Source organism: Pollicipes pollicipes, unplaced genomic scaffold (assembly GCF_011947565.3).
Source record: "Pollicipes pollicipes isolate AB1234 unplaced genomic scaffold, Ppol_2.1 Scaffold_3447;HRSCAF=4054_pilon_pilon_pilon, whole genome shotgun sequence".
Lineage (NCBI taxonomy): Eukaryota > Metazoa > Arthropoda > Thecostraca > Pollicipedomorpha > Pollicipedidae > Pollicipes > Pollicipes pollicipes.
Genome location: NW_023596297.1, coordinates 37237578 through 37259200, shown reverse-complemented (window position 1 = coordinate 37259200; position 21623 = coordinate 37237578). Strand labels below are relative to the sequence as shown.

Below are 21623 nucleotides of genomic sequence, written 5' to 3'. Positions count from 1 at the left end.
GGAGGCGAGCTGGGCGTTGGTACCCCCCCCCCCCCCCGCCCTCCTTACTGAGTCTGTTTAAATGGACGCTGCTTGGCTTATCCACAACTTTTTCTTGTCCTGAAGCGAATTATGCTTGAAGCGATTAGACCTGTGACCCGGGCAAGCGAAGGCTCGAACCTTGAGGTGGATGTCTTAGGTAAGTGGTTACAATGCCGAGGCATTAGCGGCTTTGCAGTCTCCTTCAAGGAGCCGGGTACCGGCGGAAATGGTGCTGCGTGCCGACTGCACTCTAGACAATCGCCGGGCGTGGCGTGGCGTGGCGGGCGCGGGCAGGTGGGAGTCGGCACGCGCCGCGCCGGAGGCTGTGCTCAGACTTGCCGTGAGCGGTATGGAAGCCTTGATGTTGGGCCCATTTTGTGAGTCACGCAGGGCCGTTTCCGACTCCGTTTATCTCACCCGCAGCGCGGTGGTGCGTACAGATGGGGCCGACTGACACACCATCTGCCGTGCATAGGTCACCTCACCAGGGTGGCACCGCTGCCGGACTGGTCGCTATCTTACAGATGGGGCCGACTGGTTCACTATGTGCCGTGCATGAGTCCCCTCGCCGGGGTGGCACCGCTGCCGGACTGGCCGGTATCTTACAGATGGGGCCGACTGGTTCACTATGTGCCGTGCACGTGTCACCTCGCCGGGGTGGCACCGTTAACAGCCTGGCCGGTGGCGGTCTCTAAATCCTGCTACAGCACGCAGCCCGGTGTCTGGGTATGCAGGGCGGCGGCTGTGCCGTCCGGCAGGCCTGTGAGCCTCGGCCTGCAGACGGTGGCTGTGAGCCTCGGCCTGCAGACGGTGGCGCGAGACTCGAGCGTCGTAGCCGGTCTCAGGCGTTTGGCTGTGACGTCCGCCTCCGTGACCGGCAGAGTGGTGGCTCCGGGCGTCTCGTTCAACCTGAAGCTGCACATTATCTACCTGCTAAACGACGTGCTGCACCACTGGTGAGTCCGACGGCTCATTCAACTGCTCTGTTGCACCAGTGGTGCGTACAGCTGCCCCTTCAACTGCACTGGTGCACTATCGATGAGTGTGATGTGCCATACCACCGCGCCGCTGGTGTCTATCGCGTCGTTAGACTGCTTTGCACCAGGGTTCAGTGATGCCTCCGCCTTCGTTGCGTGGGACCGCTGATCTTCGCTGGCAAAACCACGCATTGCGTCTGAGCATCACAATATATATATATATATATATATATATATATATATATATATATTATATGATACTATAGGCACATTTCCGAGGTAGCGCCACAATTGTTACAGTGTGCTATCGCGCCTGTGGCGCAACCTGACACAGTGTGCTATCGCGCCTGTGGCGCAACCTGACACAGTGTGGCCCTTGCCAGTGTCCGGAAGAACGTGAACGGCCTGCACCAGTGTCTGGAGTCGGTGGTGGTGCCCATGTTCTGCAACACCATGATGGCCGCCAACCAGGAGCAGAAGGCCAAGCTCAACAAGGTGCGGCACGACCCCCAGCGTCGCTGGTTCGGACCAACGGGTGTGCTGGTCCGCTGGTGTGTCAGAGCAGCGACCTGACAGGCGTGGTGGGGCAGCCCTCAGCGTCGCTGGTTCGGACCAGCGGGCGTGCTGGTCCGCTGGTGTGTCAGAGCAGCGACCTAACCGGCGTGGTGGGGCAGCCCCCAGCGTCGCTGGTTCGGACCAGCGGGCGTGCTGGTCCGCTGGTGTGTCAGAGCAGCCGCCTGACCGGCATGGTGGGGCAGCGACTGGTCGGAGAGAGCAGCATGAATGGGCCTCGACCGACATCATGGCTTTTATTGCCAACTGCATATAGTCGTGCTCAGCACTGGCCGATTTGTTAGGTGTGTTTTGGTTAATGGGTTCCCTGCGCCACAAAAAGTCTGCAACATTTTGGCATTAGGAGGATAGAGCCCAAGAGAGACGAGTGTGCATCATCTGACAATGGACACCTGACATCAGGTGCATCATCCCGACAATGTCTTAGTCTTTAGCGCTACGACCGAGTACAAATCGAAACCGTGGGAATATTCCACCTGATCTGAATTTGCTGGGGTTGGAAAGGGGCTTTAGATTGATTATTTTCTGATTCTTGAAGAACAGACTTTTGTGAGACCGTATTTGTTTAAACAAAAAGTCTTCAGAAAGGTTAGCGTAATTGGCTGGCACCCGCATGTGCTGCTGATGTACTGTGCTTGCATGAGGGACCTCACGCCCGTCTGTCTCGTTCACAGCTGCTGACGCTGTGGGAGTCGAAGGCCAACTACTTCTCGGAGTCGGCGCTGTCGCAGCTGAAGGAGGCACCGGCCTCGTGGCAGGCGTACCAGGCCGACCTGCTGGAGCAGCACGCCGCGCAGATCGCCGCCGTGTCGGCCGCCACCAAACAGCAGTTCGACAGTTATAAACAGCAGCACGAGGCGTTCGTGCAGCACGCGCTGCAGCAGATCCAGCAGCTGCAGCAGCAGCTCGAGATGGAGCAGCAGGTGTGGGGCGGATGCCGCCGCACCGCCAGACGCAAGCTGGTCGCATACTAAGGAGATGCTCCGTGTGCTTAGTGTTGTGCTAGCAAAGGAATGTCGCCGAAGGTTTTTTTTTAACAAACTCCGTTTTATCTGTTAGTGACGCGGCGCGATTCCTAACGTCATGCGACGATACAGCGTTCCTGACAGAAGCGTGTTGCCAATGTCGCGGATCATAACAGACCAGTGTACATTGGTGGGTGCCTTTGGCCGTCGCGGTACGTGCGGTCCAGACCATCTGTCCTGTTCTGTTCTGTTGTGGACTCATTGATCAGCGGTCCGTTTTCGTGCCGGAGCTGTACCAACCAGCGCGCCGACTGGCCCATTGACGAACGTCCTTCGCCAGGCGGCCGCCATGCCGATGGTGGACCTGAGTCGGCCGCCGCCCGGCTTCACCAACGAGCCGGCCGTCAACGACGACGACCTGGTGCCGTCCGTGCCCTACTTCGACCTGCCGGCCGGCCTAATGGCGCCCATGATCCCGGTGAGCCGCTGCCCGGCTGGTGGCCGGCGCCGAGCGGGCAGTAGGTCCGGCCGTCCGGCTAGTGGCCGGCGCCGAGCGGGCAGCAGGTCCGGCTGGCGGGCGGCGCCGTGCGGGCAGTAGGTCCGGCCGTCCGGCTAGTGGCCGGCGCCGAGCAGGCAGCAGGTCCGGCTGGCGGGCGGCGCCGTGCAGGCAGCAGGTCCGGCTGGTGGCCGGCGCCGAGCAGGCAGTAGGTCCGGCCGTCCGGCTGGCGGGCGGCGCCGAACGGGCAGCAGGTCCTGCCGGCGTTACGCGGGCAGCGCCCACGTTCCACGGATTTTGTGCGTCTCACGGTGTCTGAACGAAATGGGTCCTGTCTTCCGATGCCCAGCTCGTGCTGAGCGCCTTCCTCTGCATCGTTTGTCACCCTGCGACGCGCGCTGTGACCCGGTCCGTGACGGGCGGAGTGCGCTGCGGTGGGCGCCGCGCCCTGACCGTCTGTCCTCTCCCTCTCACCGTAGATCGAGGCCAACACGTACCGGTCGCTCGACCCGGCCGCCATCCGCCTGCCGCCGCCTGCGCCGCCGTCCGAGCGGTTGCTGGCCGCCGTCGAGGCGTTCTACGCGCCGGCCAGCCACGACCGACCGCGCAACAGGAACCTGCGGCCTGAGGACCTGCCCAACAGACGCGACCGGTGAGTGGCGCCGTTCGGCCGCGGCCGACCGACTCCGCCTGCGCTCGCGGCGGGGGCGCGGAACCAGCAGCAGAGGATGGCTGGAGCGGGGGTGTCTTCCAGGTGACTCGTGTCTCATGTCATCTGGTTTGTGTCAGTGGATATGCTACTCTGGCTGCTAGGGAATACTGAGACGGTCTGGGTCAGTCATGTCCGTGCGAATGGCAGCAGGCGCCGGGGCGGTTTCGTTAGTTTGGGTGTCTTAAAAGAGTCGTGCTCCAGATGCCTAATTTTCAGGTGATGAGTTTGGTTGCGGGCAGCATCAAACATCGCACTGGGTCGGATCGGTTGCTGCACCGTCGCGCTGCGCCCCGGGATCAATGTCACAAGCCATACTGATACAGGTCTATGTTTAATGTTTCTTGAACGAGTAGAGAATTATGATTACTAAAAGCAGCTTTTCTCCCGCAGTAAATTCCGAATAGCTGAATTCACATGCCTGTGTGTTTCCTGTTCCCATTGCCACCTTTAAGTTCTACCTTCCACTGTAGCCATGGCAATCGAAACGCTGTGAGAATGCGAGTACCACTCGGTGTAGCCGTTTTGATTTGTGCCAGTTAGGGGTTGATACATTTTTGTAAGTCACGTATATTCGATATGGAATACCTGCAGCGCTCCCATTAACACATAACAGTCCGTCTGTAGACAAAACCGGAAAACTGTTTAAGGTGGCGAGCTCACGCAATCCAAGTAATTTGCTATACAGGGGGCTACAAGGGACACACCACGGGCGCGCCTGAAGCAGGTCCGCGGCCTTGCGGCACCCACCGCGCGCTGCCCATGAAGCAGGGCCGCGGTTGTGCGGCACCCACTGCGCGCTGCCCCTGGAGTAGGGCCGTGGTTGTGCGGCACCCATTCTGCGTTGCCCCTGAGGCAGGGCCGCGGTTGTGCGGCACTCACCTCGCGCTCAACAGCCCAGTCATGGCGGTGCCGTTTGGCGGCGGCCAGTTCCTCGTATTTTAACGAGGCGTGAAACAGCCATACTCATTCAACGTTCCTGTAAATGACAATGGGTGCGCATGTACACTAAGTGGCGCACAAAGATACTAGGCAGACAACCCACAAATAAGGCAGCATTGTCGTAACACGTCGTGACAGAACTAGTGTGTCAGTCGTGAGTGCGTGCAACAATGCGACGTCTCATCCCGCTGCTTTGGGTGGAACTCCCTCCACTCCACCCCACCCCACACCACCCATTGGGCCATCTCTTACAAAGAACGTTGCAGAATTATTGTAGTGTGAAGGGAAAACTCCTGGCAAAAGAGAGACGCCAGTGAAGTAGGGGCGAATCCCGCAGCTTTGGTATTAAACTGCAAACAACGTTCCGCCAGGCCCGAACCTCTTTCTGTCCAAAGGAGTGTCCGGTTCATGGTTGGGCGGATCAGAGTGATATTGCTGAACCTGCTCAGGGCGAGCTGTACCTCGCCGCGTGTCGTGCCCAGGGTTAGACGGTCCTGGCCGGCTGCCTCGTGTCTCCGCCGCTCTGACGGTCGCCGTGTCGTGCCCGGGGTTAGACGGTCCTGGCCGGCTGTCTCGTGTCTCCACCGCTCTGACGGTCGCCGTGTCGTGCCCGGGGTTAGACGGTCCTGGCCGGCTGCCTCGTGTCTCCGCCGTTCTGACGGTCGCCGTCTGCGTCCGCAGCGACGGCTGGGAGCAGTTGGCGCTGTACGAGTTCTACAAGGCCAAGAAGGCGGCGCGCCGCCAGCTGGAGAAGGAGGTGGAGGAGGGCCAGCGGGACGAGTCGCCACCGCCCTCGCCCATCCGCTCGCCCTCCACCTCGCGCTCGCCCACGCCCGTCAAGGAGCGTCGCTACTCCAGGTCAGCTGGGCGCGACCGCAGCCAACCCACGCCCGCTTCAGATCGGCCAGGGACAGGCGGGGTTTTAGCGCAATAGCGTGACGCCGGCTGTATTGACATGTTTGGTAAACATTGCTGTGGTTTCGTCATCTGGTCACGAGAGTCTTAGCCATCCTCGTACACTGGGTGCTCTTGTGCGTCTTCTATATCGTGGCTATCAGTCAGCACTGGTTCGTGTGGTTGTCGCTAGCTCCCGTCGGAAGCCTGCATTGGACCTGGTGGAGCGGCCGCCCCGTGTGACGCCCCCTCCCCCGCCGACAGCGCGTCCCCAGAGCCGGAGGAGCGGTCACGGGCCCGGCGGCGCCGCTCCCGCTCCGGCTCCGGCTCCGGCTCCGGCTCCGATTCGTCATCCCGCAGCGGCTCGCCGGCGGCCACCGACAGGCGCAGTCCCACGCCGCCCAGCTTCGCGTGAGTACAGACCGCCGACGGCAGGGCGCCCGCCGCGGAAACCTGCCGAGGTCACTCCCGAGACCACGGCGCGCTGCTGGGCTCGCCTGAGTCGGACTCTGACGGGTAGGCGCTGCTGGGAATGATCCGAAGCACGGTTTCTGATGCTCTGCCCTGGAAGGGGGGGGGGGGGGGCGGGGGGTAAACTGCACTTGATGGCAATACGTGTATTGTCATTGGACGCCACTATGTGCACACACTTATGGTGAGATCTGGCGCAGCTTTATTTAATATGCGTCGAAACACAGTAGAGATATCTTGGTCTCAGCGCGATTCAAAACCATTTACCAATGACGTACGTAATCGCCATCTCCCACACAACTTTTGGGGGTTTTCTATAGCCTCGGCCGCGGTGTTTTTTTGTGATCATTGGAGCTATGGCTTGCTAAAACCCAATTCACCAAGTTAAACACGAAACATACGCAGTTTTCATATGTTAAAGAAATAAACCCGTTGGAATCGGTCAGCAAATCACTATTTTTCCCATGCATGGTGATGCAAGGTATTCGGCCTGGCCTGAATAGTGGCTGCCCATGAGTGGGGGCCGACCTCCAGCCCCGGCTCCGGTCGCGGCTGGGGTCCCTGGGACGGTGGGTCACACGGGTCTAGCCTGTAAAGATACTAGCCTGTGCCGTGTTTCGTATCAAGTTCTGTACTGATGCATAGCATGATAATTGTTTTGCATAGCCCGATTTATAGCCAGATTGCTTGACAAATTACTGTAGGGTCAGTTCTGCAGAACTGTATAAAATGTGTGACCATACAGACAGACCGTGCATGATGGTAGCTTATGCGTATCATGTCGAGTGCAAGATCTTTGCGCCCTGTTCAGAAAGTCGTTACCGTCTCTCTGTTTGGAACATTGCAGTTTTTACGTGATGCGATTGCCCGTTCTATGAGCCTTTTGTATAGACAAACCTTTTACCATGGACAGGGACACCCATTTGCATATGCGAAGTCCCTTTTAAGGTAATTGGATGAGTTGGAGACCGAGTATGTCGTCGATGCGTTCCTAAGCTGAAAATATAACAAATTGATGCGAGGAAGTCCGACTTGTGTTGCAGGTTGTGTTTGTTAACCGTACGTGAGTGCAGGTGCGTGAGCTGTGTGTTACAATGCTGTGCGGTGCCGCCGTGTATACACGCACTGAGTGAGCGCGCGCCGCGCTCCTCTGTGAGCCCGTCTGTCCGTCTGGCGGCGTGTGACGCGCCGTCACCCCTGCCGACAGTGGGTTCGGCGCTGGCACCCCGGCTGCCGCCACCAACACGCGCCTGGACGAGAGCAACAAGGGCCATCAGCTACTCAAAGCCATGGGCTGGGGTGGCGCCGGCCTCGGCAGCAAGGAGCAGGGCATCGCCGAGCCCATCTCCGGCGGGGAGGTGCGTCTGTGCCCGCGGCCGCGCCGCCGCTGACGTCTCCCATTTACAGACGAAAGCCTGCTCAGCACCGCTAGCTGTGACGCTCCTTCTGTCAGGGTCGTATTAACATACGGGTGCGGATTGCGGGAGTGCTCCAACGACAGACGCAGGAGCGTCACAGGCTACAGAGGGCCAAGGGGAACACCCTACTTGTCCTGATATTTAGGTGTCCTTTTGAAACAAGTTGTCTCATGTGCGCTATTTCATGTAACAAGCACTGTTTTCCGTAGATGTTTGACGCTCGCCCATGTACGTCCGTCGCTGCAGGACGTCGAGGCTGGCCATGGTGTTGAGGATTACCTAGACATACCAGACATCTCGCAGCCATGGAGTGTAAATGCGCCGTTTATGCATGAATGACGTCATGGCCACAGGACGAGCGCTCACAAATAACGGGATGGCGGCCTGGAAAATCTTCACGTCACATAGCCACTAACAGTAGCGAAACCAAGCGCCATGTATAGACAAGGTTACTCATTTTCATTCATTTTCTCCTGCCCTGGTAGTATGGGGTGAGGCCCCGTCTCCTCGTTACGCTATGTCGAGCGTACCGTCTATTTGGCACTTCTTCAGTGAGAGACGCGAAACAAATATCGGTTGTGTTCCTTGTCACGACAGAAAACGAGTGGCATCTGTCTTGAAACTTTTTTTAAATAGTTGAGCATGATTTGCAACCGCACCTGAGCACGACGGTTCGCCGTCCAAGGCCTCTCCCTCGCTTGTTACGTCTCCGTTACGCTCTATCAGCCCCTCCCATGCATAACGTAATCCACGCACGGCCCCTCAACTTGACGATTTCAAGATTTCAGCCACGCATACTGAACTGAAAGCTGAACACCATCCCGTCCTTCGTAGGACTCAATCTAACGCCCGACGACGGCAGGAGAACCAGCAGCTGGCGGAAGCGTTGTGTACACGCTAAGACATTAGACGATGACGATTGTTAGAAGAATCATTCCATCCATGATATTATACCTCATCGCAATCATTCCGTAACATTCTAGCTCCGTTGTTGTGTCGCAGGTGCGAGACCGCCAGGATCAGTACAAGGGTATCGGCGTCAACCTGCACGACCCGTACGAGAACTTCCGCAAGAGCAAGGGTCAGGCCTTCATCTCGCGCATGAAAGAGCGTCAGGAGGAGATGTTGCTGCCTGTGCCACCGAAGACGACCTAGGCTACGGGCTGAACCCCCGGCACGTTACGGCACCCATCTCCGCTACCGCCCGGAGGCGTTGACACCGCCCATGCCGAGGAAGTGTTGAACGGAGTGGCACGACGGCTGCCCTTGTTTCTGGCGCGGTCCGGTGATCTCGGCGTCGCCCATGCTGGAACCGCTGCTGGGACTGACGGTCATGGCTGCGGCATCTGAGAGCGCCTTTTTAGATTAGCGGCCAACGTGATTGATTTCCAGGCGCCTGCTGCGCCGGGCACGAACTGAGTGGTGATATGGATTAAAACCACGTGTGACGCAGCGCGGCTTCTGCTGCATTGGATCGATGTCCGATGTAATACATCATCATTGCAGAACCCAGGAGCCTTTTTTCGGATCGGGCCTTGTCTCTGGAAAATAAAACGATCTGATGTCTGCCGTTGGGAATGCTCTGACGTCGCGAACATAGCTGTGGGTCAAACCGGCGCGGTTTAGTCCGAAGAGCAAATCGGACAGACGGATAAAACCCGGGCGGTGTCCTCACCACCGCTACTCACCAATGCGCTCGGACGCTGCGCCCTGCATTCACGTTACTACCGCTTGTGAGAACGCCGCTCAAAGTCGGAGGCAAAGGAAGGATGTGACTTTGAATGCGCTCAACTTTCATCGGTGTACACATTCACCTGCGTCCTTTTCCGTTGCGTCTGGTATCGCCATGGGGCAGAAACGCCAGACGTGCGACGTGGATCGCTTGCACATGTGTGGCTGTTAAAGCATTAGCATAAAGGTAAAGTGAAACCGTACCAAACGGTCTTCTGCAACCGCTCCCCGAATGGTCCCGATGAGCGATGTAATTTGTTCGTGCAGTGCGGCGTGCCTTGTCAGCTATTCTCAACGCGCGTTGTGCCGTCCTCAATAACGGGACCTTAGGAACGGGTGCGGTTTCCAAGTAACGTGACAACGCTTGGTAGTTGTCCTTCGAGCTACGGTCACTTACCAATTGGTGGCGTCAATTATCCGTTACCCCGGTCTGATGACATCGCGCGGTAGGTACACGCGTAAATCCACGCATTCAGGGAAATGTGGCCGCAATCACGAAGTGAATCCTTTGCCATAGCGACAAAATCAGGGTTTCATGTCAAAGTGTCTTGGCTTCGAGCGGAATCCTGCGGTCTGCCAACGCGAGCAGCGCTGTTGCTGTTTGGGAAAGGTGGGTTCCATGCTATGGATGTAACGCGCTCTTATTAGCTCAATGTTTGGAATAGCTTTATATGGTGTGATCTTGATTTGGTGGTCGCAGTGCTACTATGCTCCCGTTCAATCGGAATGGCGTGCTGATAGATATGATAGATGTTTTTATTTGTACTTAATAACTGCCCGAGTGTATTCAGAATAGATGCATAACAGCTAAAATATTTTGAGTGGTATTGGATATATTTTCAGGGCATTCAGCTTAATGATCATATAGGACATAACTTTTGCAATTTTGCATGCCTGGAATGAGGATATTTATTTTAACTATGGTGAGGTCAGTATATTGTGAACTTTCAGATTTGGCATGTCCCATTGGGAAGCAGGAGAAGGGCCAGGAGCACCAGGAGGCAGCTATGTGGAGGGGGTAGGGGATGAAGTGCTTTTGACTGCCACATTCATTATTATTGCCATCTCTTCTGTGATACTCATCTTCAGGTAGGTGCTGTGAGTATTCTTCAAGTGGTAACCCTCCCTTTTTAGAACAGTGATCAGCACTGTGAGCATTATTGGCATTACTTAAAGAATATCAGTGCTGTGCTGCTTATTAGGCTCTCATCTAAACTATGATTGCATGGAAGAATGGAAGCAGTAAGGCTGTAGATTATTGTGTTTTTCATTAGTGGGGTGGGTGCTTTCAGGGGCCATCTGTAACCCATGGCATGCGATGAGTTGTATTTTTAAAAAAAAAAACATCAGAGAGGTGCTTTATTTCCATGTCAGACACTCCACAGATTAGGTTTGACTTTGCAAGGTGGTACAATTTCACCAAATTATGTTCCAAATTGTATCCCTTGATTTAATTTCCTGTGGAAATCTAAACCTATTGATGTTCCTGATTATTTGCTTCATGTTTTGTAGTCATGATATAATAACATCAATTTCCCAGACCAACCCTGAACTGGACAGCTCTATTTGGCCAGCAATTTGGTGCTCCAGTATTGCATCAAAATGGCATGCCAAATCAAGGTATTGTTCTTGCTTCATTTTTATGTATTTCCTTAGGTCTGGCACTGTCAGCACATGTTGATTTCTAGATTTTCCTTCCTGAGTGCAGCTATTTATATTTAGTGTGCTTTTGACAATTGCTGTAGCAGCTGTGTGCTTCCCAGCTGATGAGATGTGGTCATGTGATAAGTTGCCTTTCATCACTGGAAGCAGTGCATATTATTCCTGTGGGGTTAAGTTACCTTTCATTGCTGGAAGCAGTGTGTATTACCTCTGTGGAGCTACATGGAAAGAGCAGAGGCAAATTGGTCTTTCTCCTCCCCAATCATACTAAGTCTGGATAGGTTCCATTGCCACTGCTACTGACCATGTCCTGATGGCTGCCCAGCTCAGGCAGATGGTATGGCAGCACCCAGGGTGGCTGCCGTGCCGCCGACGCCAAGGCCACGTGACCGGCGACGCAGCGCTGACTCAGGCTGCGCTATCTGCCTGGCTGACAACATCCAGCTTGGCATTGAGACCAACTGTGGCCATATCTTCTGTGCCCAGTGCCTGTTCACCTACCGCGACCATGGTAGCTTCGTCGGCCCCATGAAGTGTGCGCTCTGCCGACAGCCGGTGCGTGCAGGATGCTCGGTGTCATTCAAAATACAAGAGAAGTTTTCTTAGTTCTGTAGATAGCATCCCTGATGAATGTGCTCAGTAAAAGTGGCGGGACCGCTCTTTCAACTCATCTACTGATGTGATCATGGGCTGCCTTATTGGCATCTGGGAAATTTGTTTCTTTTCATCCATAATGATCTTCTGGCAGGCTTATTTTGCTCATGTTTTTAATTCTAAGCTCATTTCTCTTGTGCTATTTCGGACGAGCTTGTTGATAATCTTCTACCGGATCCTGCTGCCAGCCGTGATCGCCGGCTAGCTGGCAGGTGCGCGGCGTCACTCGCGTCCCGGATCGCCGTCTCTCCCGCTGTCGGCCCGTCAGGCGGCTGACCGCCACCGCGCCGCCAGGTGACGCTGCTGTTCCCGAGCTTCACCGAGGACGAGCTGAATTCGGCCGAGCTGGAGGAGATACAGGCTCGCGACCGGGCCCGTCACGAAGCCAGCAGATACAACCGGCGCTTCTCGGGCGAACCGCGCGAGGTGAGGCGCCGCTGGCTGGTCGGAGGCTAGCGTGGGATGGGCGCTGCTGGCTGGTCAGAGGCTAGCCGCGGGAAAGGCGCCGCTGGCTGGTCAGAGGCTAGCGCGGGATGGGCACCGCTGGCTGGTCAGAGGCTAGCGCGGGATGGGCGCCGCTGGCTGGTCAGAGGCTAGCGCGGGATGGGCACCGCTGGCTGGTCAGAGGCTAGCGCGGGATGGGCGCCGCTGGCTGGGCGGAAGCCGGCGCGGGCGTTGAGGGTGCGAGCCAGTGACCGCAAGTGTTTTGTGGCTGGCCCTGCTTCCCAAAGGATTTTTTTTGCAAAGTAATGGGCGAGACGTATTTGACATTCAAGTGGGCTCCCATGCCTAACGTAGCAGCAGTCCTGTACCGGCAGCCTGACAGACGCGTCGACAGGGAGTGGGCAGGCCGGAAGGCGGCGGCGCCGTGTGCTCGATGGTTGGTGCCGCCGTCGGGCGGGCGGCTGCCTGCCTTTCGGGCCTTCGTGACGCTACCACGCCCGCCGCCAGTTGATGGAGTATCTGCGCGACCTGCCCACGCTGATGCGCCACCTGTGGGCCGAGTTCTTCAGCGAGGGTGGCCTGTTCCTCATGTTCCGGATCCGCGTGGTGGTCTGCTTCCTGGCGGCGCTGCTATACGTGGCCTCCCCGCTCGACATCCTCCCGGAAGCCGTGTTTGGTCTGCTCGGCCTCTTCGACGACATATTCATCATGGTGCTTATCATGATCTACGTCAGCGTTATCTATCGTCGTTACGTGGCCGCCCGCGCGTGACTCGTCTGCACGGCGGGTCACGTTGGGCGGGGCGGGGATATCTGCACGTGTTCTATCATAGGGTCAGAGAGCGAGCGTGGATGGTGTGTTTGAAGACGCCCGGCCACGCGTCTGGGGCAGACGGGCTGCTTGGCTGGGTTTGGTGCGGGGATGTGGTTCTGACTCGGGACGCCAAGCGTAGGCCATGAGAACTCAAGAGCACCGTTCTTTGTGAGTTCCCTGTGCCCGGATTCTGGCACGAGCCGTGGAATGTCGTGACACGTGCGACATCCGGGACGGGTGCCTTCCCAAAGTTACCCCTCCAGTCTGGCATTGCTTTGACGTCGGTGTTTTTAATGACTGTAGGTCATGTTACCCTTGCGGTTGCAACTATCTGGCGTCTGTCACTTTTGTGTTACACTTGCCGCTGTAACCCCGTGACCCCGCTTCGCTACGTTCATGTGACGTTGGCCTTGCCGCCCTTGCCTGGCGAGGTGGTGACTGCGAATGGCTGCTGCGGGCCCCCTGTGATACGGTCAGGCCGTCGCCAGGTGCCGGTCGCCGGCTGCTCTGGTGCGCCTGAGTGGTGCTCGTCGTCGGCCTCCCACTGCTGTGAGGTCGTCGCCTGTCCGGGGTCTCCATACATCCGGTGCTGTGCGCGGCGCTGTGTTGTCGCGCTGTCTGCCGTCCGGACGGCCGCCGCTGAGGCTGGCGTCCGCGGCGTCACCACCTGGCCCGTGCGGAACGGGGCCCGGCCTGTCGCGGCCGTGCCCCCAGCTGCCGTCCACGACCTGTCAGGTTTCCTGGCTCTCCGGGCCTAGTTAACCCGAGCACAGTGTCGGCACACACCAGATAATAGACGCCGAGAATATGATGCGCGCAGCCAGTATCCGGACTTCACTGAATGTGATTGAGTGGACTTCGATCGAATGCAATTACACGAGTTGCGCGCGCGCGACGCTGGTGACTGGCGTAAACACTGGGTCGTCGCGGTGTATATTCTCGCGACGACACGATTAAATGATTCAGCATTGCGGGATCGAGATCGGTGTCATACGTGCATGGGGCGTGCGAGTGACGGGGATGGTTTCAAGCCACGTTGATGGTGCAGGCCGAGTACAGCTGAGAGAAAGATCACCTGGCGTGTGGTGCGCACCGACAATTCACGGTCGGGTGAGACAGCAGCTAATGGCTGATTCGGAACTACAGGCACTAGTGCCGGATCCTACGCACCAAAGGGCTTGCGAAGCAGATAATTTAGATGGCTTATAAGGCGCCCTCACCACTCGCACCGCATCCAGACCGGTGACATGAATATGTATGTATATATACAATGACATCCACTCAGCATAAGCCGGGTCACAATGACTGGCGGCGAGACGCCCGTTACCACTATCCGATCGCTGTGTGGTTTTGCTTCGTTGTCTCGCAGCTCAACGAGGCTTGCGTAACAACCAAGTTATAGAACATCGGGCTCAGCGTACCACTATCACTTCTAGGGGCGCAGCAGTCTTAGTAGGGGAGGCGGTTACAGGGTTCACAAATTTCCTCCTGATAAAAGGCCCCTCATCCCCTAGAATGTCGATTTGGCCCACTTTTGGGCGGGGCATGACGTTCTACATGACGTACATGACGTCCTAAGCAGTCTTAATAGGGGAGGCGGTTACAGGGTTACAGGGGAGGGTAGTAGGGGAGTGGGGGAGGCGGTTACAGGGTTCACAAATTTCCTCCTGATAAAAGGCCCCCCATCCCCTAGGATGTCGATTTGGCCCACTTTTGGGCGGGGCATGACGTTCTTCCCGTTAATTACATATTTTGCATTCTTAAACTGAAGCAAGCTAGAACCTAAAGCTGAAATAAGCCTGAAAAGAATTCCACAAACCTTCCCGAGCAGTGGTGAACTCAGAGGGGGGGAAGGGTGTGCACGTGGCTGTCGCCCGTGGGCCATGGCCTTAGCATGGCCCCGAGCCGGTAGAACAGCCGCAGTTGGTTAACACAAAACGCATCAAAATTGGAGGCATTTGGCCCTCCCGGAAACCAAGAACAGCGGCAAGCGAGAGTGAAGGGCCCACGAGCGGACAAAGACAATTCTTCGCTGATTTAGAATGCGGTGATTGGGAGATTTTAAGGCTCAATGGGCTATCCAGAGGCCCTTCGCAGCGGCCCATAACTGACCGAACGGGCGCAGCTTTATAAAACAAGACAACAAAATTGGACGTCTTTGGGCCTCGAGGCGACCATGAACAGTCGCAATCGAAGTGAAGGGCCCGCGATCAGACACAAATAATTCTTCGTTGGTCAAAAGGGTGGTGATTGGGGGAGATTTTCAGGCTCATTTTCGCTATTTAGAGGCGATATTATAGTGATTTTGCCGGTGGCCTTGTATGCCAACTTATCGGGTCAATCCGGCCACTAGACAGGCTTCAACGCTGCCTTTGGTCTCTGCATTTACCGGATGGCCCAACGCTGCTGCTGGAGCTCAAAGGTCCTTCAGATTGGTCTCGGGCTCTTTTCACTTGCTCGGAGAGCCTTCTGCTGTTGTTGGGGCCTATACAAATGTATACACCGAGGAAGTTGGTGCTCACCGGCCCTCTGCATCGATTTCGGACTCTCCCATCCATTTCATTTGCGGAAGACCCTTGACTCTTGTCGGCTTCACATTTGCTCGAAGGACCCTTAGCTGTCGTCTGGAGCCCTAAACCTCTATCTGCCAAGACACTCGATCGCTCAATGGCATTAATTACTGTGCACTGGTCTTGGGCTCTTGGGTTATTTCCGTTTGCTCAGAAGGCCCTGCGCTCTGGCCGGGGCCCTATACGCTAACCTGCCGGGGCTCCGGATCGTTTAGGGGCCCACCACCTTGGTCTCGGCTCCCTCTCGCTTGCTCTGAAGACCCTTAACTGTTGAAGGGGGCGTTTTTGATGGACTTCTGCGGTACCGCCAATTGCTCAGGTGCCATTCCCATTGATATTGGGCTTTCCCATTTTGTCGGATGGTCTACGCCGTTGACGGGATCAATTGCTAATAGGCCGGCGCAATCTCGATTGCTCATGGATCCTCCACATTGGTCGGAGGCCTGGGATGAAACTTTGTGGTTTTCATTTAGAGCGCCGAACCCATAAGCCCTATCCATCCCATTTCCGACATCATTTTTCATGACTTGTCCAATTCTCTCTACGGTCATGATTTGGAGCTTATATAAAGAAGAAAGGCGCGCAGCTATTTTTTTTTTTTTTTTTTTGGTATTATGAGCACAATGTGATTATTTCAGTTAGCGACCTTCGGTACACATGCAGATACTGATAAAACGGCGTTGTGGTAGTACGCAACGATTATACTGTCGGTACTCCATATAGCGAGCTGCGCTCATCCTCAAGAGCTCATCTCTTCAGGATGAGCGCGGCCAGCACATGGACGTTGGTATTTTGGAAATGGTTCTACATAGTCATCTCACAGATCCTGAAAATTTAAGATTGCGATTTTCTACCCTTCTTTGGAAAGATGGACCATTTGCTGGAGAAGAACCAGCCACTACTTGGCCACAGTACCTGCCTGTCATTGTGGACTGTCATCAAACCCCAGGGACACGGCGCGTCACCCCGGCGGTTAACTCTCAGCCGTGGCTATCACGTGAACGAAAATGATGACGCTTCTGAAAGAAGAGCCGTTGACCGCTTTCGAACACCGTATCTTACATTTAGAAGGCAGTCTGAGCGCATATTCTACGTGTGCAATTCTTTCGACTGGTGATAAGAACGGATTGGTTCTAAAGCACCGTGAAGTGGTGCTGGAATTAGGTGGTGGAACTGGAAGAGTAAGGATAGAACATCTATTTCCCGCGTTTCTGCACCTGTTAATCTGCCCAGAAGACAGATCAATACGGCGCTCGCCGTCTGTTGTCACTTTCAGTGGCCGGCGTCGTCCGGTTTTGGGGAAGCTGCAACTCAGGTCATCGCTGCCTTTGCTCTCGAGGTTGCGGGTGAGCGCGCTAAAATCTTTTGATGGAATTTGTTTCACTAATCCATTCCGACAAAAATGAGCGGTCTCAGGCAAGCACGGTATGGCCTCGCTCATTTTTTTAAAGCCCGTTTTGGCCCACTATTCAACGATAATGAGACCATGACCCTACCCAACAATAATGCGACCCCGTATTTCCTTCCGGGCAAGGGGAAATTGAGAAGAACAATCCTTGAGAAGAACACCTGGGGCACATTACCGTTTCCGGTCAAGGGCTGAAGGGTCATTTTATCCATCGCAAAGTGACTTCTGGCTGTCATTCTGGTGACACGGGGCGGGATCTCCTGGCCCATCCGGAGGCCACGAGAAGGATATATCATATCACGTCGTTCCCTCCTCGACAAGGAAGGCCTTCCGACCCGCGCAGTTGGCCCCGGATCAGCAAAGGAACCCTCAATGACGCGACAACATCCCTGATCGCTGCAGGTCGTCCAATAATTGTCATATAGACTCAAGTTCCATATTTCTCTGTGTTCTTCAGAGATATCATCTTTGAACAACAAAAGGGGCGTCCAAATTTGGTTCACATACCCATACCCCCCCCCCCCCCCTTCTTCCGGGGCCATTACTTGCAGCGGTGCTCCAAACGGCACAGCCAGGCTTGATGTCTCGTGGAGAATGGATAGTGGTGTGAAAAACGGCATCTCACACTTTAATGACGCCACTTTCTACCAGGCCTGTCCTAAAGCTTATAAGGCCAAGGTGCTTCATGCGAATCTTAGCTCAGCTTGATCACTGTTCTACACGTATTGAAAGACATTGTTCGATGGTGCGCTGGCAAAGTCGTCTTAACAGTTCCACCAATGACACGCAGTTGCCAATGACTGAAGTGGTACAACCTTTCGCGTCCGGTCCCGCACTGGGCAAGTTCATACACAGCTGTCAATAAAATCCTACAACTCGGCAGGGATATTACTGTGAACTCATCAGTCGGTATACGCGCTCCAGGACTGAGGAATACATATTCACGCCTGCATGCGCCCCTTGGGCCTGTCACACAAAGTTCGGCCTGAGATATCTTGAGAGGTGCACTTTTAGATCCGGGGGCCCTTTCAGGCATCGGGGGCATGCTTAACCCAAGTGACACGTATTCTAGCCTGCAGATAATGTTTCATCCCCGAGATCAGACCTGTTGGGCCTTGTTTTTCAGGTCTGTCGGGCCCTTTCATGGGCGAAAGACGCACCGGTTAGCCGGTCCCCTCTTACGCCCGAGTAAGACACTCTTTGGCCTGACAAGCACATTTGCGTATCTGGGGCACTCTTTCATACACTTGAGTCGTTGGGGCGCTCAGCCGTGCACGGAAGCACATTTTTCACGCCTTGGGACGCCATTTTGGTCTTCGAAGGCGTATTTTTCGGCCTGGGAGCCCTCTGGTCAGCTGATTGCACGTCCAATTCGCAGGCATGAGGAACGCTTGTTCAAATATCGTGGCGCCCTTTGCGGTCTTGGGAGACCTCTGCCATGCCCGAGCGGTGCATTTGTATATTTTCCGGGCGCATTATAATACCTTGGAGGCGCATTTTCGGGTCTGAGGCCACCTTTTTGTGAGATACATTTCCCGACCTCGGAGTCTCCTGACGCAATGTTGACAATGGGAAATTCGATGTAAAGACTTGAAACTAACACAAGAAGTTTCATCAGCCTGCGGCCCACTTAACTGGGTCTTTATTGTCATTTTTAGCTGTGCTCCCCCCCCCCCCTTTCCCCTTCATAGTCAATTCTTGCACATACCCCTGTTGACACAGCATATCTTTTAATGATACACAATAAAACCCTTCGGCGTGCGCTAGCAGCAGCCGCCAGTGTCAAAAGGGACGCCGTAACGCCCAAGAGAAGGGTCATGGCGCTATGGCCCTTATCCTTAAGCACGCCGATGCCAGTCTCTGAACCCTAGGAAATAGATGTGTGCAGCCATTACACAAGTGCAATATGAAGATTGTGCACACAGTGCAAGCGAGATAAACAGGCTCGTCCCCTACCACCAAGTCAACACACAACACACAAACACACACACATGTCAAGAGGCTGTCGGCCGAGCCGGCCGCGTGCATGGAGCTAGACACGCGGTGGGACTAGCGGTCCACCCAGGGCCGCCTGTGTCTGACGGCTCCCCTCTCCAGGATCGGGCGCACCGGCGGCGGCTCGTCGTGGAAGCCCGAGATCACCGAGCGCGACGGCCGGGCGCCGTGAATCTTCTGCAACAGTATCTGTAACCGCACAAGGTGATCAAAAAAATGTCGTCACTTTCCACACAAAATGGATGACATACCTACGTGAGCACAACAAATGACGGGGCTGCCACGATTCATCTCCAAGGAGGCGTACCATTTGTGCGCGGTCATTGCGAGATAGCGCCAGCCGTCAAAGCATCTGTGCCGCTCCACGTGGAGCATCCAGCAGCCGTTCACAGTCACTGGCGGCCAGCACGTCGCTTTCAAAATTATACCGACACCACATATGTCCCGACCAGCAGCCGCCACAACTCAATATCGTGTAGGCGCACCGAATGACAGTGATCTGAGGCGCGCTCACCAGATTATCGCGCCGAATCTGGTCCGCCTGACTGGTGCGGCGTGGCGCGCCGCCGCCGGCCGCCGTCGGCCGGGCCATCGGCCGCCGCTGCTGAGCCACGATCTTGTTTAGCAGGATGCGGTTGTGGCGGTCGATCTGGCGCACCTCATCGTTGCTAAAGGACATGTTCTTCCTGTGCGGCGCGCGCACGGGCCGGCTGCGGGCCGGCGGTGCCGTGCGCGGCTTGGCGCGCTCCAGGTGCCGCACCGCGTCGGCCAGCAGGCCCAGCCGACCGGCCGGTGCCGAGCTTCCCCCGGCGGCTGAGGGCCGGACCCTCCGGCCCAAGGCGCCGCGCGGCGAGGCGCCCTCGTCCCCGACATCACCGCCACCGCCAGCGCCGAGCCAGGTCTGCACCTCTGGGGGCCGACCGCCGGCGTCACTGTCTGACTCGGAACCGCCCACTATATCACTGCTGGACGAGTCCGAGTCGGCACACACCAGCCGCGCGATCTGCTGCTGCGTCAGCGCCGCCTCGGCCAGGCTTCTGCTCCAGCGCTTGCGGTGCGGGCAGCCGGAGCGGGGCCGCGGCCGGCGCGCGCGGGCCACGCTGTCGGCGGCGGCGGCGGCCCGGTCCGCCTGCTGCCGGTCGGTGGTGCCCGGTGACACGCGCAACCGCTGCAGGCTCTGCTGGATCACAGCCACGTCACAGACCACCTGCTGCAGGCGGTCCGTCGTGGGGGACTCAGGACCACTCCCAGACTCCGGAATATAGCAGAACTCAGCAGAGTCAGGCTCCAGGTGCGCTTCAGACTCATGCTCAGCTTCAGATTCTGGGCCAGAGTCTGATGCCGGGTCAGCATCAGACTCCGGTTTAGCTTCAGACCCTGGCTCATCATCTGACTGTAGATCACTTTGAGACTCAAGTTCACTGCTGTTCACTCCTGGAATGCTGCCAGCCACACTTGCTTCATCAAGACAATGGACTTGATCATGATCATGTGCACCACAAATATGTGCATGAGCAGCGGTGCTAAGCCCATTAATGGTTGCACTTCTTACATGGTTTACCAAGCTCTTACTCTTTGGAGTCTCTGACTCTGATAGGTCTGGCTCATCAAAAAAGTCATAATCCACATCTCCAGTATGCAGTTCTGGGTCATACAACACATCTTGCAGTCCTATTTTGAAGGCCATGGTTCACTGATGCCCAACAGAGGCTGCATCTGACACTGACATAAAAGAAAGGCTGTTCATTATTCTGGTCCATAGAATCACAAAACCTGAGGTTTGCACCACACCATTTTCATCCATTTTATGGATATATGCACCACAAATATGTGCACTCCTGCTGCCGGTCGGTGGTGCCCGGTGACACGCGCAACCGCTGCAGGCTCTGCTGGATCACAGCCACGTCACAGACCACCTGCTGCAGGCGGTCCGTCGTGGGGGACTCAGGACCACTCCCAGACTCCGGAATATAGCAGATTTTTAGCAGACACAACACAACAATTTTTAAAAAAATATTCTACACACTGGAATGATCCCATTTAAATGGCATCTAGTGTTGGCTTTCAAAACAACAATGAGCAAGACAAGGCCAAGGGCCTGTCTATTTTAGATACAAATTTCAATGGAATCATGTCATGTGCATGAAACCAGCCATGGGCTTCAAACCTCTTCAATATGTAATAAAACATTACTTTTCTGAGCTGGCAGTAGCAGCATTGTTCACAAACAGTGTAGTTTTTGACAACTTTGTTTTCGGATATATAGATGACCGAATGGTCCTTTAAGGTAGAAGTGAGTCCAGACTACAAAACACATATAATGTCAAACATTCTGCTACTGCAGCAGCAGCCAGTGGTTTCAGTGCATGTTTCCTGCAAACTTAAGCATTCAGAGCTCAGCACTTAGTTGCAACCAAAAGTATGTTGAGTAAATGTTTTAAGGAATTATGCTGCTGTAAAATTTGGTAACTGTTCATATGGGTGCCCTATACTGTGATTTTAAATTGTTTATGAGCTGTTTCTAAGACACCATAAATGATCATGAAGATCATAAGACACCATAAATGATCATAAATATCATAAGTCACCATAAATGATGCATAAAGAACATATATATTTGGGGCATCTTATAATTTTAACTTCAAAATTTAACTATTGTGATGATGACTGCAGATATCAAATGTCAGATAATGTTCTGTCACACTGATGGCACAGATGCTAATGAGACAATGGGTTACAGGGAAATGGGTGAGGAGGTTGGTCAATATAGGTGAGGAGGATGACAATAAGGTTGGGTCAGGTAAGGTTAGATTCTGGTTCTTTTTCATACTTTTCTCAAAAGGCCATTCTCATGGAGGAACTGCAGGCATACTGCATCAC

The 21623-nt window shown here is 55.3% G+C and overlaps 3 protein-coding genes across 4 annotated transcripts in view; 2 read left to right on the top strand and 1 right to left on the bottom strand.

The window, feature by feature from the left end:
* Nucleotides 1-8979, top strand: part of scaf6 (SR-related CTD associated factor 6) — a 23127-nt gene extending 14148 nt beyond the window's left edge. The window contains exons 6-14 of the mRNA XM_037214164.1: nucleotides 903-977; nucleotides 1382-1493; nucleotides 2246-2494; nucleotides 2877-3014; nucleotides 3512-3684; nucleotides 5365-5541; nucleotides 5842-5988; nucleotides 7256-7406; nucleotides 8469-8979. Of these exons, the coding sequence (XP_037070059.1) occupies nucleotides 903-977; nucleotides 1382-1493; nucleotides 2246-2494; nucleotides 2877-3014; nucleotides 3512-3684; nucleotides 5365-5541; nucleotides 5842-5988; nucleotides 7256-7406; nucleotides 8469-8621 (1375 nt within the window). The 3' untranslated portion in view covers nucleotides 8622-8979. The remainder of the gene's footprint in view (nucleotides 1-902; nucleotides 978-1381; nucleotides 1494-2245; nucleotides 2495-2876; nucleotides 3015-3511; nucleotides 3685-5364; nucleotides 5542-5841; nucleotides 5989-7255; nucleotides 7407-8468) is intronic.
* A 601-nt stretch (nucleotides 8980-9580) lies between these two features.
* LOC119092634 (E3 ubiquitin-protein ligase RNF170) lies at nucleotides 9581-13944 on the top strand. Of its 2 annotated transcripts, XM_037215597.1 has the most exons (6): nucleotides 9584-9807; nucleotides 10149-10286; nucleotides 10738-10817; nucleotides 11185-11414; nucleotides 11808-11939; nucleotides 12465-13942. In XM_037215597.1, exons 2-6 carry the CDS (start codon nucleotides 10156-10158, stop codon nucleotides 12726-12728), a joined length of 837 nt encoding a protein of 278 aa, XP_037071492.1. In that variant the 5' UTR covers nucleotides 9584-9807; nucleotides 10149-10155; the 3' UTR covers nucleotides 12729-13942. The 2 variants fall into 2 exon arrangements, with proteins under 2 accessions (XP_037071493.1, XP_037071492.1); XM_037215598.1 differs by lacking the exon at nucleotides 10738-10817 and having other exon boundaries at nucleotides 9581-9807; nucleotides 12465-13944.
* A 4491-nt stretch (nucleotides 13945-18435) lies between these two features.
* LOC119092122 (cilia- and flagella-associated protein 97) lies at nucleotides 18436-19538 on the bottom strand. Its single transcript, XM_037215099.1, has 2 exons — nucleotides 19258-19538; nucleotides 18436-18932 (listed from the first exon to the last, which is right to left on the bottom strand). Exons 1-2 carry the CDS (start codon nucleotides 19420-19422, stop codon nucleotides 18798-18800), a joined length of 300 nt encoding a protein of 99 aa, XP_037070994.1. The 5' UTR covers nucleotides 19423-19538; the 3' UTR covers nucleotides 18436-18797.
* Nucleotides 19539-21623: the final 2085 nt, after the last annotated feature.

Excerpts from the sequence above, each read along its gene's own strand:
- LOC119092634 (XM_037215597.1), top strand. The coding sequence starts at position 10,156 with ATGTCCCATTGGGAAGCAGGAGAAGGGCCAGGAGCACCAGGAGGCAGC. Across the intron at positions 10,818-11,184 it reads AAATGGCATGCCAAATCAAG|CTCAGGCAGATGGTATGGCA; the intron begins GTATTGTTCTTG and ends ATGGCTGCCCAG. Across the intron at positions 11,940-12,464 it reads TCTCGGGCGAACCGCGCGAG|TTGATGGAGTATCTGCGCGA; the intron begins GTGAGGCGCCGC and ends GCCCGCCGCCAG.
- LOC119092122 (XM_037215099.1), bottom strand. The coding sequence starts at position 19,422 with ATGTCCTTTAGCAACGATGAGGTGCGCCAGATCGACCGCCACAACCGC. Across the intron at positions 18,933-19,257 it reads AGATTCGGCGCGATAATCTG|ATACTGTTGCAGAAGATTCA; the intron begins GTGAGCGCGCCT and ends GTGCGGTTACAG.